The sequence below is a fragment of the Merops nubicus genome, unplaced genomic scaffold (genome assembly GCF_000691845.1).
Source record: "Merops nubicus isolate BGI_N331 unplaced genomic scaffold, ASM69184v1 scaffold26216, whole genome shotgun sequence".
NCBI classification, from domain to species: Eukaryota; Metazoa; Chordata; class Aves; order Coraciiformes; family Meropidae; genus Merops; species Merops nubicus.
The window spans coordinates 28,164-48,024 of NW_008617327.1; the positions used below are offsets into that span (position 1 = coordinate 28,164).

General features: G+C 35.1%; 1 protein-coding gene across 1 annotated transcript; it reads left to right on the forward strand.

The window, feature by feature from the left end:
- Positions 1-5,429: 5,429 nt before the first annotated feature.
- Positions 5,430-19,812, forward strand: LOC103775647 (dnaJ homolog subfamily C member 1-like; the record flags this gene model as incomplete). The annotated part of the gene is made up of 6 exons (XM_008943117.1): positions 5,430-5,492; positions 10,778-10,912; positions 11,713-11,759; positions 17,525-17,690; positions 18,575-18,672; positions 19,719-19,812. Coding segments are annotated over exons 1-6 (603 nt in total), but the record flags the coding sequence as incomplete, so codon positions are not given.
- Positions 19,813-19,861: the final 49 nt, after the last annotated feature.

The window sequence follows — 19,861 nt, forward strand, 5'->3', positions numbered from 1 at the left end:
TGCAATGAGACATCTTTGGTTAAAAATATGCAACATTTTGCACTTCTGATCAGTTGGGTTTGAAGCGAAAAAAACCCTAGTGAATCCCTAATTACTTAAATTTGGCTTTGTAAGATCTTCAGACTTGTAGACATTTTCAATCCTATATGACAAAAATAAGTGGTGAAACAGTTTCTCCTTGAGGGAGGAGGAGAGTATGTTCCCTTAAGATTATTTTGTTTGTGGAAAACATAACCAAGAGGAAAAGGAGGGTGGAAGCAAATATATTAAATAAATGTATTTATAAAAGTAACACATTTATCATATGTTTAAAATATATTTATAGTGATTTTGAGAGATGCACTCCTGCTTTGTCATAAACAAAGAAATTACAACTGCTGTGACTGGATATGGCTTACTACAGCAGTTTGAGTATAATCCTCATTTAGGTGTTTTTGTTGCAGAAATTAGGTATTTATAATAAACAAAATACAGAACATTTTTAAAGGAATAGTTTAATTTTAAAAAGGTTTAAATGATATTTGTAGAAATTCCTGCTTGCTTTTGTTGTTCAGTTTAGTCCTTATTTTCATCTGCTACTCTTGAGCAGCCTTGCTGATAATATCTGTTCTGTGTTATCTTTCAAGGCTAAAACTGGTAATGGATGGAGAAAGTATTCTGAACTGAAATTGTGTGGGTGACTTGCTAGTGATCATCTGCTGCAGGATGACTTTTAGTAGTTCAGAATAACTGAACTATTTTCTGTGTAACAGGAAAAACAAGCCCAGTGGTCCAAGTCATGGAGGAGAGCCCTGTGTGGCTTCAAATTCTTAGCAAAGAAGTGTTTCCTGCCACCTTTTGATACTTGCCACTCCTTTTGAAGCCCTTTTAGGTTTTGTGAAAATCTCATTGACTCTGTCTTCTAGCATGAGCATCTGTCATCTGAAGTGTGACAAGAATACTGTCTTTCGGCCAGGACCTTTTAAACTACATAAACAGATGCAGTAAATTTATTTGGACTATCTTCAGAGTAATTAAGTTCATCATCAAAGGGATATTTAAATTCTAAAATACAGGACTGTTAGTGACCTCCTATATCCTGCTGTGACAGAACTAGTTCAACTAAGTCATGCCTGATAAATGTATGCAAGACGTGCTTGTAAAGGAGCCTTCAGCAATCTGTTCCAGTGATACGCTAGTGTTATAGAAAGTTTTCCTTGTACCCGTCTTGAATTTTCCTGTACAGTTATCTGACTGTTACTGCTCAGCCATGGTAGTTCAGACAAGACAATTATTACATTTTTCTTTACAGCTACCTTTTACATATTTGAAGATGTTTGTTTCCGTGTATCAGCTGGTTTTTCTTTAGACTTAAGTCAGGCTTGTTCTTTCAGTTTCTATGAACAAATTGCTTTTATTTTTTCCCTCCTAGACTTCTTATTATTCAGATTTGCTTATCTTCCTAACAGGCTTATATCTGTCTTTAACTGCATCGTTTGAACTGGATGAAGCAATCTGCTGATGAATGGCCTGGCTGCTCGCTGCCCTGCTAGTGGCACAGTGGGCTGTGCTGCACAGAAAGGCAGCGTCATGCCACTGGCTCATGCTCAGCTTGTGACTCACTGATAGTTTCTGTCTAACTGCTTTTTTCTGTCCTGTGTTTGTGTAGTTGATGAATTCTGTCTAGATGTAGACCATTAGTCCTTCATTTAGGAAAAAAAGTCTTTTTTTTTTTTTTTGGATCAATTCTCCAATTTGTCTGGATCTTTTAAAATTCTTTGGCAGCGTCTTTGTTAGATTTTCTCAGCTTAGTGTTAACTACCAGTTTAATAATGATTCTGTAACTCAACTTGTTGGCTAAAGTATTGAGCATCAGTGGACCTGGGACAGAACTCATAAATTCTGTTTTATACGCCTTTTAATTTTTGGCAGCTAGATCCTTTAACTATTCCAGGTATGATTTATTTTCTTTCCAGCTGCTTTTGTACCTTCAAGGAAGTTTCGTGGTATGTTGTGCAATAAAAACATTACTTAAATTGAGATATGAAAATGATTGCTGTTTATTCATTCCAAGCTTATGTAACAGCTGTTATTTAACGGTGTTCTTAAAATAATTACGTTAATCAACAATTGTGTATGTAAATCAGAGCATTGTATAAGCATTGAGGACTGCTGGGGTATGCTTGTTTACAGGTTTTTATATTAACATCTGTGTGGTTTTAGGTGGGTATTGGGAAAAACTTATTCACTGAAAGAGTTTTTAGGCACTGGACCAGGCTGCCCAGGGAAGTGGTGGAGTCACCGTCCCTGGAGGTATTTCAAAGATGTGTAGATGAGGTGCTTAGGGACATGGTTTAGTGGTGGGTTTGTCAGTGTTAAGTTAATGATTGGACTCTATGATCTTAAAGGTCTTTTCCAACTGAACCAATTCTGTGATTTGATGAGAATCTATATAGTGGATGTATGTGGGTATATGGGCATATAAAGTGGTGTCCTTCACTGCCAATAGGGCTGAGGAAGTTTGTAATAAATAAGTTGTTTATTCTGAAAGTTCATGCCTCGGGCGATTATTCACCATGTAAATGTTGCATTGATGTGAAAGATATCCCATAGATATTTGAAAACTTCTGTCTTGAAAATAATTGTTCTTGGTTGGCTTCTTGCATCGCTTTGTGGTATTTTCATCTCAGCCATACATCCTGTGTCCTGTCTCTTGTATGCCCCTGCCTCATTTTCGGGACATCAGGAGGGAAGGTAATAAACACCTTTCAGAAATAGAGAAAAGTTTTATTGCTTACAAGTCAATTAAAGGTGTAGTCACGAAAGTGACATCAACAGTTTGTGCAACACAGGCAATCAGTTATTAGTAGCCAGAGAATGGTGTGGTGGTTTTTGGTTTCCGTTTTTTAATTTTTTTTTTTTTTTTTTTTTTTTTAAATTTACTTAGGTCTTCGTTCTTTAAGACCTAAATTTATGGTCATCAGTGATCTTCCTCCAGAAAACTGAGATCTGGGAAGCAGTTATTTGAAAAGACCAGCTAGGTGTGCAGGAGCATATGGGTCAGTAAAGTCAGTTGGAAGGGTATAATGAGAACAGGAAAAGCAAGAGGAGGTAAAGGCCTGGTATGGATGTAGTCTTGCTAATTCTTTAATTGCTTTTAATTCCTTACCCTCTGGAAGGAAGTTGGAAACATACTAAAGCTGAAATGCAACAAGAAAACTATATAAACAATCAAATAGCAGCATATTTTGGGCATTATGTTGTAGGAAGGGTTGGAACTTGTTAGATCCAATGCCCTAAGGTCTTTTCCGCCTTATGTTGACGCTCCTCAGTGGGGAGGGTGAACTATATTCAGGTGTCCTCGGGTAGTGTCACCTCCCTTGTAAGTGAGGGGCTGTGCTATCTAGGGACAAAGTCACTGAGCAAAAATGCACTACAGGAGATGTGGCTTGTTGCTTTCTCTGTGAACCTGGACTGTAAAAGCAGTGGTCTTTTTCTGTAGCAATTTGGTTCATGTGAATGTGTTGCAGGATCAGGACTTTTGTAGGCAGTGCTTTTATCTGGAAGATGTAGCCTGGAAATCTGATGTAGTAGCCACATTTTCAAGAGAACTCTAGAAACAACTTTCTTTATCCTATAAGGGAATATACATAGGTATATATAAATATATAAAACTGTATTAAAAAACAAACAAACAAACTACATATTGTATAAAATTGGAAACAAGAAATGCAATATATAAAGTGGAATCAAAATAAATATGTACTAGAATTCCAGGAAAAACGTGAAGTAAATAAAGGATACCTACCCCTCCTTGTTCCTTCCTTTGAACTACCAGAATCAAAAAATGAATGGAAATAAACTGTAACAGTAGGCAGGACACTGAATCAGTCAGTATTTTATTGAATAATGTCCTTAGTTGTTGTTTGCCAGCTTTTCTCTATTTTGAGTTTGAAGAGTAATTTTAGAAATATTGAGAGTTGGTGAGTGTTCTCTGCATCTCACAGACAAAGCTCATGTTAGACCATAACTTATGGTTATACATTGACATGGGCAATCAGATATTTCCTAAATAATCAGTTACTGAAACTCTGAAATGGACAAAAGGCTAAAATATTTTCAACCAAATAAAAAAAAAAATGGCATAGAAATACTGTTGTTCAAATTGGTCAAGAAAACCTAAGTCCATGCAATTGCGCACGTGTGCTGAGGAGAAGACTTTTTTTGGTTTCTCAAGCATGAGGCAGCAGAATTCTCGTTCATTTGGCATGCTAGGCTGAAAACCGTCTTCTTTCATTTGACACCCTCCCCTGGAAACAAACATGCCAGTGGCAGGATTGTGCCAGTTATGGGAAGCTCACAGGAATACATTGTGCTGGTTTGTATTCATTTTCATTTCATGAATTGCTTTAAAACTTAGTAACATGAAAAAGCATTAAAACACCATCTTAGCATTATTTTTAGTTCCTACTCATTTCCCTGCTGTGCTGTTATTCAGTTTAAATCAGCGGAATGTTGTGAGACACATGGCTCGGTTTGCAGCAGACCAGATCTCTCCTCCTGCCTGGGTATACTCGGTGCATTCGTCTGTAGAGAAGTGGCAAATTTGGGCTTAACTCATTTTACATCCTTCAAACAGATGAGTCTTAGAAAGAAATTAATGAAAATAAAGGATGAATTGAACAAAGGTTATGGAGCAAGAAATTTAAGCCAAAACTCAGCTGGCATCTGTTAACTATAAAAGTTAGCAGATAACGCTTGGTCGTCTGGGAGACACTTGCTTATTTTTTTCCCTAGAGTTATATTCTTCAGGATTGCCAGCATGTCCTTCCCACCTCTGGAATTTGCTACAGGGTTCTTATTTCCCTCATAGATGTTTTTCCAAGTGCAAACTTGCCAAGCTCAGGTGTACTTCTTGGAACTAATCTGATCATGGGACCTTAGATTAGGACCAGGTTGCAGTTGATGCATGTGAAGCAAATATGGAAGTGGTATTTTAATCAAGTTTGATATGGGTGAAGATTCATTTATTGCCTAGTCTAGTGCTGTTGCTGCTGTTAGAGGAGTAACCATATTAGAGATGAATATGCTTGCTTTACGGAGCTGTTGCTTTTTTCTCCGGGTGCTACTGAGCAACTTTTGTGTGTAGAAACAGCATGCAGATGTGATTTTTTTTTTTTTTTTTATCATCCAGTTAAGATTTTTTTTTTTTAAAGAGAAATTACTTTCTGGAAAGGTACTGGCAAAACAGGGATGCTTGTGGTTGTGTGGGAGACAGGTGTTGTGGCATTTAAGGTTATTGGTACTGATGGTGGCAGGTTTTATGTTTTTCTAGGAGACTCATTTACTATTAATTTTTTATTTTTTTTTTTTAAAGAAAAGGTACAAAGTCTAGAGCAAATGCAAGCCTCTGAATTATACTGTTTTGTTGATAAGCTTCTAGAGTCGGAATGGTCTTCAAGCAGGTTGGAAGTGTGTCAGCCGAGGCTGAACAAAGGGGCAGTGAGAATCAGGTTAGAAAAAAGGTCACAGCTATATGGTTTGTGTCCTAAGAATTACCTAGAAAAGGGTTGTGGAGCAACAATGGTTGCTTTTTTGTCCCCCTATGAGAATGAGATGCTTAGGAGAGATCACACTCTGTTCCTTGATGTTGCTTGAGGAATGGAGATTGTGGATATTTAATTGTTGATATGGATATGTTGATTGTGGATATTTTAATTGCTGCAATCATGTTTGTTTGGTGTCTGACACTTACAGATGCTAATTTTCTGTGGACTGCAATAAAAAACAAGCGTGTAGAATGTATCAATGTGATGCAGTGTTTGGTAGCTGTGACTTCTGTCCAGTTATCTGCCCCTGCTTGTTTTGTGAAATTTTGTGGAACAGCCTGTGCCCCCTGCAGTTTCAAATCACAGAAGAAAAATGTGACTGTGAATTTACAAAGCTTTTTGTATCTTTTTCTGTACCGCCCTGCTTCAGCATGTATACGTGATGACTTATACCCCTTCTTCTACATAGACTTTCTGAATGGGATATTTTGTTGAAGAATCCATATACATTTTAACTGCTTTTGAATTTCTTTAAAAAAAAAAAAACAACCAAACAAAGCAAACATGAGAGTTATAGGTTTGATTTCCAATTTGGGGAGGCTGAAAAAGGCCTGATGAAGTCTTGCCTGCACTGGGGTTATTTACAGGTATAAAGTTGACGGCTGAAATGCAGTCAGCTGGTGCTTTACACACTCATCACTTGGTTGCTGTGTAGCTTCAGTAACTTGCCCTGTGGAAAATTCTACACAGTTATTCAGCAGCATCGCAGTGAAATAAATATACTGATGTAATTCTCTTTTCACCCATTAATAACTGATAGGGCAAACTGCAAGTGAGTAGAAATGTGATTTCTCTCTGCATACTCGGTCCTCTGGACCACGTGCTTTTCCATTGCTAATAAAGATAATGCCACCTATTTGAAGACATCGTCAGACATATTTAAAACCCAAGATGAATTGAGCGCATTTACTGCGTTAGAAGCAGTTGCTAAATTGTAAGTAACTAAGTCTTGTTGTATAACTGCATTGCACTCAGGGGAACAATTTAGGTTTTGAATTGTATATGTTGGTAAGTGAAAACTATGTAGACATTGATTATTTTTTCCCCTTGACCTAATCACTGTTTGCCCATGGCAATATCTGATACGTTATGTGTTCACCAAGAATTGTCTTGGGACCACAATGGGGCTTTTTTTTAAAGCTTCATTAGTAATCATACTTACATTAGGAATAGAAGGCAATGGAGTAATATACTTGTAGTGTATTACACCAGCTTTTCTATTTATTGTAAAATGTGGGAGGCTGAATTGGTATAGGTAGAGGAGAACAAACTTGAGTCTCTGTGCATTTTGAGCAAGAATTTAATTTTAAGAAAGTGGAAGGCAAATGCCTGTTCAGTAATTTATTTTGTGTTGTGAAAAAAATACTTCCTTTATTTCTCCTTAAATAGTTATAGTCAAAGGATAGAACTTTCCTAGAGAATATTAAAATTATGCTGAGTAAGATAAAATTTAGCAATGTGTTTTTCATTATCTGAATTGAACTAGCTGACAAAAGTAAACAACGTAAACGGTGAGAAGAATGTTTTCTCTTCTTCCTCACCCAGGAAATCTGATGCATCATCCTTTAGACAAAAAAAAAATCCATCAGAATAGCTTAAGAAATGTTTGACTTTTGACATACTGTTGATTCCTTCAAATGGCAGTTTTGTGTCCTGAAGTACTTATTTGTAATGTAAGGGATTATGCAAAAAAGATTGAACTTCCAACTTGTACCTAGAAGTCGCATAACTGGACATGTGGACATTCTGCTTGTTAATAAAGTGTTAGCAATTAAAAAATTCCCACATGAATACATGCATATTTGCACGCATGAGGCCAAGCTGTGGCCTTCTTAAATATAGACTTGCAGTTTGCGTTTCTGAGAACTAATTCTAGCACAAACCATTTTTTCCTCCATTGACTTGTCTACTATATGTCCTTTTTCCAGCTATGCAGCTGACAGCTGAGCAGTTTTTATTTTAGCATAGAGCATTCATTTTGCATCATTTTTTACAGCAATTGGTTATATTATGCTTTGTTTTTCAAAATGTACGTGATGGAGTATTGCCTTATTTCCTTCTGAAGAGCAGTGACTCATGTGAAAGTGGACTTAGCGCATGCTTCCGCTTGTGGCATCTGTTGTTACAGGGAGAGTAGTTCTTGGCTTGTAAGGTCCATTAACTGGAAATGAGCATGTAAAGACATGTTCAGCCTTGGAAGTATGATGGAAGTATGAGATATTGCTTCAGAAAGGTAGTTATCAAGGAATAGGGTGATGCTTTTGATCTTTGTATCCACATGAGGGAGACGGTGTGACAGGTTCATTTGCCTTAATTGGCGGCAAAACTTGGCAACCTGAAGCACAGTGTTGAAGAAATCAGTGAATGCCCTAGCTGTCTGTAACATTACCAGCTCCTTCTGCTATTAACTGATATGTCTATAGAGGTTTTATTTTTCCCTTCTTTGACATAAGAGATTTCTGAATTGTAAATGAAGCCTTCCAATAAATCTTCTGAGCTTTTTCTTTAAAACAAACAAAACCTTAGAGTGGCCATGGCTTTCTCTCTCTAATCTTTGGACTTCTGCCTTGATAGGAAAAAATAATATCTTAGTCTGTAGAAAACACTGACTCTTGACTTAGCGTTTTGTTCCTCAGCCTTTATGGAAATGTTACTGAAGGTGGACAGCAATCATCTGTAAATGAGAGCCTGTTAGAACAGCTGACATCAGTATGGTAGCAATTTCTGTGTTAGTTTCAAATTATCATTATTTGTAGCTTATTTAGGGTCATATGCTAGGAAGCTCTGTAGTGATGAGAGGATTTTCTCAAAAACTAACCACTTCTGTTCAGGGCAGCTTGTAAAGGATCTGGAACCTTGCCTGAAGATGCCTAACATTGCCCCGTAGGTAGCATTAATTAGCAAAAGGTTTGGCAGTGTAACATTTTCCTGTGTTGTGGATGACAGCATTGTGAAGAGTCAGTTAGCAGGCAGACTTCTTGTTGCTTTAGAGAGTTATATGGACTGGTTGCAATCAAATAATTTACAGCAGCCTCCTGTATTTAATTACTTGTGGATACTAATGTCTCCTCTTCAACCTTTTAGGGGTTTAATTACCATTAGCTGATATATTCATAAAGATCACTTTCATGGTTATGCTAAAACTGTGGCAAGTAAACTATTTTGTGATTCGTATTTGCCTTAGTAGTGTTGAAATGTTATAGTTTGTTTTGAAGACATGCCCACATTGTTTATGAAGTGGCTGACTGAGCTGGTGGATGAGCGGAAACAAAACAATCTCTAAATTATTTCTGGCAACTAAGATGAACAATCTGTTTTTGTAAATTTATAAATTTTTGTTTTGACTTCACAAGATGAAGCAACATAACTATTTAAGAAACTTTGTTCTTTCAGAGTTCACTTGGGATCTCTTGCTTTGCTTAAGCAAGAAGCAGATAAACTACCCTTTGTCCTGACCTTTTACACAAATAATCATGCTGCTCCCAAATAAAACTAAAGTTAAACGCTTTCATGTGCTTTTATCAGGTTTGTAGCTGTTAATCTGGAGTACTCAAAAAAATACCAAACACATCTAAATGTGGTAGAGAAGGAATAAAATGTCTTATCTCAAGTACACGGTCTGGAGGTGTTAATTTCTTCAGGTTGTTGCGGCCTCAATCCCATATCTTTAAAAGATTTATTTACTTTGCATTGAGCCTACATCTCAAGAGTTTAATGTTTTGTTATGCTTAGAATATACATTTAGTCACTGTCTCTTACTTCCTCTTAACCAAGAGTTAAAAATAAATGTATAAAACAATGGCAATATGAAACAACTGGCTAGTAGTTATCAAGCTGCAAGCAAGATGGTACTTAACCAGAGGAATTTTGCTTTAGTGTACCTTAGAAGTAGCTGTTGGGAAGCTTAAAAATGAGGGAAAAAATGCATATGTAGTCTTTCCAGGTCAAATTTTCTCTGAGTAATAAAAGCACCTTCCTTTGACAGACAGGAGGCTGGGGAACCTTTGGACTTGCATTACAGGATAAGACCAGCTTCCTTAAAATAAATTTTCAAATCTCAATTTTCTCAAATTCTGCATTTCCCCCCCATTTCCCTTCCCCTCGTGCAGTCTTTCACTAATATTCACTCCTGGTCCAAACTCTTATACAGCATTATAGACTCATATTATAAAACTGAGACTTTTAAAATGAAAATAATGATTTATAATAAAAAGCCTGACAGACTAATTGCAGTATTGCATTAATTATTATCTTACTTCAGCTCAGTTCCTCTCACAGCTAGTTCATATCTGAGTTTTGGTGTTTTTAAATCCCTATTGACACTGTAATTTTGAGAGAGAGAGAGAGAGAGAGAGAGAGAGAATGTACTGGGGAACAATATATATAAGATCAAGAACCAAAAAGTAGTCATATAATTTATTGCTAAAGTGTTGCCTCAGACATGTTAGTAACAGAATGCAGGTAGTTCTGTTTAAGTGGGATGCTTTGTGGATATTCTGGTGAGTGTAACACCTATATATTATATAATACCCCTCAAAATTTTCCATTTTTGGTAACTTTATAGCATGTATAGCATCTTTAATTTGAAAATTTGTGCATTTTGCAGCTAAGTTGATACATCAATGATGCATTTTATGTTCTGATTTTTTTTTCTCCCAGAACGTGTGCAATTCTTCTGATGATTGAGGTATAATGATGCCAGGGCTACCATGTAGCTTCAATACTGCTATTTGAAGCTACTTCAGAAGAATACAATTATTTAGACATGGTGAAGCTGAAGTTTAATGGAAGTCCTATTAGTGGTGAATGTGTAAATATTAATAAGTGAAGAGTTCTTAGCAGGTCCTGAGTTGGGGAAATTGAACATGGTAATTTGCTGAAATGGTATCTGTCTTGAAGATGCGTGGATGCAATGATTTTCAGGTTTTATTTGAACTTTTAAACAGTGCAGAAGGTGTCTGAGTTGGTTTTTAAGCAAGTTGGCATTTGAAAGTTTTGGCCAATACTGTTGTAATGGATGCATGGTAATAAGGGAAGTTCAGATGACAGATGAGTTGGGCTGAATGACTGTTCAGTCACTTAGGCTAGGCTAGTTGCATGGCTTAGCTCTTAGATGTCTCAAATTACCTTGCCTTAGTTCTTGCCCTTGGTTGGCCATTTTCCCCTCTTAACAAAGTTCTGGGAATTAGTTTCTGACAGTTTGCTTTGTTTTCCTTTTTCAGGATGCTTCGTCTGCAGACATTCGGAAAGCATATAGAAAGCTTTCACTGATTTTACACCCAGACAAGAATAAAGATGAAAATGCAGAAACACAGTTTAGGCAAGTAAGTGAAATGTGTGACAATGAACATTTTAGGGAGAACAGAATCAGGATTTTTTTTTTTTTATAATGATGATGTTTTAGTAAAAACAATGATACACCTTTGATATTAGTAAGATGAACATTGAATTATTTTTTCCTGATGTAGCTAAGTTAAAAACAAGTACACTGTTTCAGAATTAACTTGACTCACTAAAAATTAGTATTTTCCTGTATATTAAAATAATTTTAACATAATAGTTAATCTTAGGAGGAAAATGTTTTATACTTTATGTAAGACTTTATAAATAGTCTTATCAAAAGCACTAGGGAAAATTTCTGATCAGTTCGTAATGCAAGTCATATATAGGCATGATTTAATAAAAATATTAAGTATTGAGTGTTTTCCTTCTGAATCTTTACAAAGTGAAACCACAAGACTGTTCTAATTAGTACTACCTTTAAAAATCTACTTCTGATTACTAAGTACAGGCTTCACTTCTAGTAAGAGCTTTAGGATGAAACAAATGATGCCTTTTATTTTTAAAGTGTAACAGATAAGACTTTGACAGGTGTGAGGAGGGGGGGAAAGGCTTTTGTAGGAGTTGCTTGTTTGTGTATCTGCTGACATGTATGTGAATGTTGCTGTTCTTTTGCATACTCAGTTCGCTTCTTAGTGTTTTAGGGAAAAGTAAAAACTAGCAGAGATCATTAGCTGGCAAATGTAACATATGATGCTGCTGTTCAAACTTTATAAAAACTCAATCCTAATTTAAACTCTTCTTTGTGTTTCTTTTCTTCTATTTTTTTTTTTTTTTTTTTTAGTTGGTGGCCATCTATGAGGTCTTAAAGGATGAAGAGAAGAGGCAGAGGTGAGTTAATTTGCACAGCTTCTTAAATAAAGCATTTATGCCATTTGACTTAATTGTAACTCTTTGTTTTTTGTTTGGGTGTAATTTAAGTTTGTAGCTCCTTTGTAGCTGTTTAATTAAAGATTATATGTAGCTTAAAGGAAAAGCTGGTGTGTATTTTTGTGATATACTGGTTATTCTCCTTTAAAACTGGTATATGAAAGTTTTAAAAGCTGGCTGTTATTTGAAGCTATTTTTTAAACATTTAACAATTATATAACTTTTTGTTGAGGTGTGTCAATTATCATTGTTATTTATTTTTGTATGTGCCTCTTTAGAACTTAGTTCCAGCATGGACCTTCTAGGAGTTTTCTTGCAGCTGTAATAACAGCTTTTTTGCATGGAACTGTGATACAGTAGCTCATACAAATGACGTTTTTCAGCCTTGTATGCATTAGAAATGTGACTAAACCAACTTGTTTGTGAGAATATTGTCAACTAATGCAGCACAGTGATTACAAGTAAGAAGCTAAAGCAGCATTAGAATGTTCTAGCTCTGATTGGTTTCGTTGCCAACAGCTTATTTTGTACATAGAGAATGTTGTATTTTTCTTGCACAGTGTGTTTGTATGTTTGATACTGCTTCCATAAGTGGTTAAATATAAACGTAGTGAATTAAATAGTTAACCTTTGAGAATTTTCTGGCAATAATATGTAGTGTTTAAAAATAATTTGTAGGGTAGCAGAGCTGTATGGTCTCATTGCTTTGACAAAACCTTTATTTATCAGTTTTATTACACAGTCTAATGATAAACTCTTTGGTGAGCTTGTAAATGGAGAGTGGTCTATCCTGTATTCTGTAAGGCATTGTTGTAGCATGTCCTTAAAACAGGTCTCAAGTTTGATAGGAGCTGCTCTCCCTGTAGTACTGTTTCTGTTGTGACGTAACTCATGGGTTTCTTGTAATTGTATGGCAAAGGAAGGGGGAGAGCTGTTGCTTTTTGTGATCTTCCTACTTCAGATGTTTGTATTTGGCTATGCATCGTGTGAGGTGATGGACCTAGTGGAAGAGGCTCAAAGTTTACTGTCAAGCCCATGTACTGGGGAGAAACCATGCTGCACCCTTTGTCAGAGTTTATGCGCTCAGTTTTATCCTGAGTCCTGAGACACTTATATGGGTCTCTTGTGACAAGCCTTTCTGCAAGATTGTGGTGATTTTTCTTCCCTTGGCAGTGTGGCAGTTTTTATTTCTGAAATAACTTGGGGACGATGTGATGAGATGAAAATTGGTTCTATTTCTTACAAATTATTTGGTGAGGAATTCTGGTGGCTTAGCTGGGAATCTCTTCAAAACTGGACACCTAAATGATTGGGGCACGGCCTTACACCACCATGAGGAGAGTGAGCTGCAGGCTTCTGCTTCCGCAGAGCGAAGTCACCCATACCTGCCTCTTGCTGCTTCTGTCACAGGGGCCGTGAGCCAGCGTCGGGCTGCTCCGTGTACAGAGGCGAACTGGCAAAGGCAGGAATAAGGTCCTGCACTGTGTGAGTGAGTGATTAACTCACTTGTAAACAGTAAAACTGGGTCCAATTATACCCTCCCTCCATGTCTTGGTGAATGTCAGAGGTGTTAATTGTTTGTGTGCATGTACAGAAACAGCGTTTTCAAAAGGCAGTTCTGTTGGCCAGCTGTACATAATTATTCTTCTAAAACCTTTGCATTTTCATATTCTTCAGTGAATTTCTACTTTGTCTGATGACTGAATCCTTTCTTAAAATACTGTAGTACTTTTGCTGACAAGAATAATAGTGCTTTATAATTAAAATTTTTTTGAGAATTTTTCCTTTTCTGAGAAAGTTATGTAGTTGTTTGCAAAGTATACTAATATTAGTAGTTCTACAGAAGCATTAACATGGTAATATTATATTCTATGTTAAACACTGATACATAATCAAAGCATTCAGTATCCTAACATTAAACACACATGCAGCATTATTTAACGTAGCAGTGTTTAACATTAAATTAAACATACAGGCAGCAGAACATAGTACTTTATCTTTTATATACACACTGCAGAGTGGGTGAAATTCTACAGAAAGGTTTCTTTAAGGTATGTAGAGATAGGTGCATTTCATGAAATCCGCTTTGAAGCATTTATTGGAAAATCAACTTGACAAATATAAATTGCATTAGCCTTTGATTTTTTTAATTTAAGAAAAAGTGGATAGTTTTATGCACTTCTATTAACTGTAATTGGGCAAAAATCTTAGATTTTAATTTCACTGTTTGTTACCATTTTAAGGAGCTTTTTTTACCTACCGGGCCTGTCTTCTGTAACAATGTGGCCTTGATTGCAGGAAGCATTTGCAAAGGAATCAAGATTTACTTGTTTAGATTAAGAAAGGTGTTTATCTTAGCTCTCATTATAATTAAATATCTGTATTCATAGGTATAAATTGTTCTGGATGATATTGCACTGGATGTCTTTGACAGCTTGAGGAAAAAAGGCTTCCAAAATAAAAACACCAATGCAGTCTTCCTGTAGTTCAAAACAGATCTCATTAATTGAGGGTTACAGTATATAAACTATATCAGATCTCTGAAATTATTTGCTATATAAATTCAATATTTCTCTTAAAGGGAGAAGTAAATTAAATTGAAAGAGATTATACTGTAATTAGCTACTACAGTCAATGGACCTTTTTCCTTGTTATGTTTCTACGAAGAGGTCTAAAAACTTTGATGAAACTTGACAGAAGAACGAAATGTTATTAATCTTGCAACTGGTTACTTGGTAGTCTTGCATAGAATCCTAAGTTTTAAAACAAAGATTGAAGTTACAAGTGGGATTTTTTTATTTTATTTTATTTTTTTGTTTCTGTACTGGTGTTTCAGGCTTTTTTAGCTTGCTGACTGCCACATTTCAGAGATGACTGGCAGGCATGCTCATATGTCAAAGATATGCTGCATTCTGTGTACCTATGTCTGAGGAAAAAATACTGCAGATGTATTTTTCTCTTTCAGGTTGTTTTTTTTCTTTCTTAGAATCAGAATTAATATATTCTTCTTATAAAAATAATGCTTTTAGTTAAAAACTAAATTTAGTAGTTAAATGTAGTTCTTGGTGCACATGAATTAACTATCTTTCATAGCTAATATAAGTTTCTGTAAAGAAATTATTTGATAAGAAACTTGCTTTTAATTAAACCACATCTTAAAGTTTTGAAATCGAGATTTAAAAATTATGGGAAGCTTCAGAATTTCAGTCGGATCATTTTCCAGATGAAAACCTAAAAATCATTGTTATCTTTATTTTTCAAATGCAGAGCATAATTACTATTGAAAGCAGTGATTTATCTTTTAACAGTATATATTCTAAAAAGTGGGTTATAATAGAAGCTATCTTCCCTTAAAATGGCCAGTCGTGTGAGCCATAATGCTCATTGATAGTAAAATCAATAGAGCATTGATTCTGAGACTTAATCCTTGGAGACTGTTGTTCAGAACAACGGACATAGCCCAGTAAATAGAGTGCTGTTTAAAGTATTTAATGCAAGAGTTTCTGCTGTCTTAATTTATTTTTTCTTAACAGTTAATATATAATAGGACATGGCTGCCAAAATTAGTTTGCAGTCTTGTTTTACGTATTACTATATTGTTATCATTAGCATGTATGGACCTTATTTAATCACTATGCACATTTTCAGTACATCAATTAACAAGCCTTAGTGTATAAAGAAAAGGAAATGATTAATAAATTTATAGTACTGTTAAAAATATTCTTTCTTGATTCTACATATATTTTTCTGAAGCTTTTGAAGAAAGAGCATCTTTTGTGAAATCTTGCCAACCTGATTTGTTTTAAAATTGGTTTTGTTTCTAAAATATAATAAACTGTGTAGCAAATGCATTATTACTTTTGAAATGCTAAAACTCCTGCTTAATTCTTAAACAAAAAGTTAGATAGACGTTTTAGTTTTGAAATAACATCCCAAGCAGTTTTTCTGAACAGTTTGTGTTAAGGCATCAGTAGCTAATTCATTTTGACTTACTGGGAAAAGAAGAAAAGTTATTACTTCAGATTGTACAATAGTGAATATTAATCTTAGTATGGTCATAATTGTCATGGAAGATAGAGTTTTGTAATGTGAATTTTGCTCCTGGTAGCATTCAGAACAGTGTGGAATCCTGAGGTGTTAAATCTTTTCCATAGAAATAGTGGTGCCAACTTGAACAAATATTTTCTTAGAAATCAGCTTTTCTATATGTGCTGCCTTAAAGTATGCTTTTTTAATTGAAAACCATTGCCTCTTTTTCTGCCTAAAAAAAATTAATTTGCTTGTGCAGATTTTTTTTAGTACATCTCCAAAGTATCAATTTAATAACTATCAAAGTAGCTAGTGCAGTTGTTGCATTTAAATTGATTTACATGTCAAGACTGGCAGTTTAGCAGCTGCGCTATTATTCCTGGATCGGTCAATTTACTTGAGAAAAACCTACTACTGAGTTCTACTGACCTGCATGACAATATAGGCCCTATTTCTATTCCTGTAATTAGGCCTGCGACTAACTCAGAATATTTTTAATTAAAATATTTTGGTCAATGTGTTGCACCAAATTAGGCCTTTCAGTGCAGATTTAATTCTGGAAATGGTGTGATTAGAATACTTAATGAGTGGTGTTCAATTTAAGATTAACAGGTTGTGCATCTTGAATATATAGGGTTTTGAGTTTACTGTAGGGATTTTCGTTCGAAACTTTGCTCTGGAAAGTTGACAAACAGAAAAATGTTCTGCTTCTATGTAGGTTATTTTTAAATTGCTGATATTTTATGTAAGTAAAAGACCCCAAATGTACTAAGATATTTCAAGACATTTGTGTAAAGAAAAACTGGCAAATTGTCATGAAATGGTTTCTATGCAGTCAGTAGTGTTAGTAAAACCAAACAGTTTTAAAATAGATTGATTTTGGAGACAGCTTTTCAAATAGAAAATCAAAACAGTCTAGCTATGGTGAACTTTGTTTTCTAACACATCAAATTCAACCTTTAACTTAACATCCATTTTGTGTTAGATGAATTTAAGTCTGGCAGCATTTTTTACCTAATGAATATTGTGCTGCTAAAGGAGAAAACAAAGCAAAGATACCTCTCCCCTCCCCCAACACTTGTGCTTTTAATTTGTAAAACAAAAGACAGTTTCTAGTGCTTGAGACTTGTTGTTTGCTAACTATTTAGAAGGGTATAAACCACATACTACTATCATGGAGACCTAGCCACTGATTACTAGGCAGGTAGAACATATCTACATTTCTAGAAGCCTGCTATTTCAGAAGGGAATGAACTGAGGGAGGACAGGTATTGCAGGACCAGTCAATTACTACTTTTTTTTTCTTTTTTTTTTTTTTTTACAAAAGACTAGATAGATTTCCCCAGCGTTTGGTTCTGGATTCTGTTTGTTTCCAGATTCAAGCCTAGCAGCTGACAAAACAGGGCATTGCTCTATTTAAACAAACAAACAAAACAGGGCATTGCTCTATTTAAAAAAAAACAAACAACCAAAAAAAATAATTAAAACAAACAAACAAAAACAAAACAAAAAACAAACAAACAAACAAAATAACACACAAACCACCAACCAACCCCCCCCAAGCCCTCTAAATGATCTTTTTGGTGTGTATTATTCAAGCAGTCTCTGGGTTATCATTTGTTTTGTTTTATAATTGGATGGTTTGACTTATTTCATTTTTAGCTCTCCATGAAAGCCTGTTATATTTGCTACTGTAGGTATGATGATATTCTGATCAATGGACTACCAGACTGGCGACAGCCTGTATTCTACTACAGGCGGGTGAGAAAAATGAGCAATGCTGAGCTGGCATTGCTCTTGTTCATTATACTCACAGTGGGTCATTATGCTGTGGTTTGGTCAATCTACCTGGAAAAACAGCTGGTAAGTATTTGTAATAAATCAAACTTGCTTCAATTATTAATATTGAAATTCCTGCAAAAGTTTGCATATTACAGGGATACTTACTAATTCATTTTTTTGAATTAGGATTTTTCATGGTTTAAAATAATCATATTTAAAGTAGTGATAATTATAGAATGAGATATTCAACATGTCAGGTGTGGTACTCTAAAAATGACTTACCTTTTCTAGAATTGATAATAAATAGCAAGAAATAGTTCTTTTTTTTAACCTGGAAGGAAGGACTAAAACCTCTTCTGTCATCATCTATTGATGCGGAATCGTACGCTACTGTAGTCATGTCTATGGTTTTCCTAAATTGCTTAAAAATAATCAGGTTTTATTGATTTAAAAGTCATACTTGCTTTGCCTCAGTTCTTTCCTAAATACTCTTTTGTTTTGAGGGTTTGTTAATAGGTATTGGTAAGCATTATAAACCATATTCTTTGATTATTTTATTTTTTGTCACATAAAAATCTATTGCACTTAGACTAGGAAAAAAAGCTAAGCATAACTTGAAAAATATTCATACATTAGCATCTATTTACTCTTTTTTTTATTTTCCACTGCATTATTGAAGTTGATGAATGAGAAAGGAGGCAAGTTGAATGCTTTCTCCTCTTAGAAAACTTTGATTGCTATGGAGATACACATGAGTGACAGAACTGGACTTCATGTGTGTTTAAAGGCTGGATACCATGGCAACAGTTATTGTCAAGATAGATCATTTTACTTAATCATGTAGGACCCCTAGATACATTTGCATAAATGCTGCTCTACTGTTTACCCTTCACAGAAGAGTCCCACTAACATTTGTAGTTTACATGTTAATGATAACCTGTAACCGAAGTTCTTTCTCCATCGAGGATGAACTGCTTAGCAGAAAAAAGAGGGAGAAGAAGAAAAAAGCAGGCAGCAGGAGTACAGAGGAAGCCAAACTTAATGTTCCAGACAGAAATGAAAGGTGGGCAGGAACTCTCTTGTTTTCTGCATTTTAAAACATTTTATCAGCTACTGATTTAGTTCTATCATTTTCTTCTTGCATCTTTGAACTTTTCTATGAGAAAAATAACTGTATATGTAGTAACAGCCATTGCTGATATAAAGTGTGCCAGTGTACATGTGTTTTCTGGTTTTGATTTGTAAATTAATGTTTATTCACTAGATCAACAACAATTGAGAGGTTAAGATTGTACTAATGTTTTCTGGCTTGTAGAAGGGTATTGTTTCTAACAGTTGATTTTAGAAGATTTTACAACTTTTTCTGTATTTGAAGATTTTTGCCTTTTGATTACAATTAATTTCAGTTTATTTAAGCTTTAGTTTATTACCCTATCAAGCAAGGAGTTTGTGTGGGGCTTTAATTCTTGTCAGGTTTAATTCTTTTTATTTGATTAACTTAAGAAGCAGTGTGTTGGTAAAGGCTTCTAACACTACTGTTTGTTAAGAAACACATAGGGAAATAGTTACTTTAAGGACACTCCAGAAGATACTACCATTTCTTCTATTGATTCATGGAAAGAAATAAAAGGTTTAAATAGTTCACACAGCAGGGGCATGAACTGAATCAATGCAGGATGGAGATCAGAGACCATTCTGCCTGTCGTCTTTCCTGATGACATCAGTGAGTAATGCTCCAGTGAACTGCAAATGACATTAATTTTTATGTATTGTTTTGTTTATGCTACAGTCTTCATATCTGGTTGTCAGCACTTGTGAACACTTGGTTAAGGCCTGAGATTTTTTCAGCTTTGTTTTGTATTTTAAACTGAAGTGATTGTGTGGCTTATGAATTTATTTTCTAGAAAAGCCCTTTTTAAGACATGAAAACACAGTGATAATTAGAAGATAGCTGTTATATATTTTGAATTAAATAATTAAAATGTATTATGTAACTACACATTTTTATAGGTGTTGACAAGGGCTAATCATCTTAAAGGATAATGGGAAAGTTCTGACTTTGAGACTGTGTGGCAGTAATGCAAAACTTAACTTTTCATTTGATTTCAGAGTACTGGACAAACCACAATGGCATGACTTGCTTCCATGCAAGCTGGGAATATGGTTCTGTCTCACTGTAAAAGCTTTACCTCAGCTAATCCAGGTAACAGTAATGATTTTGAGTTATATTACTTTATTTTTCTTGATGGTGT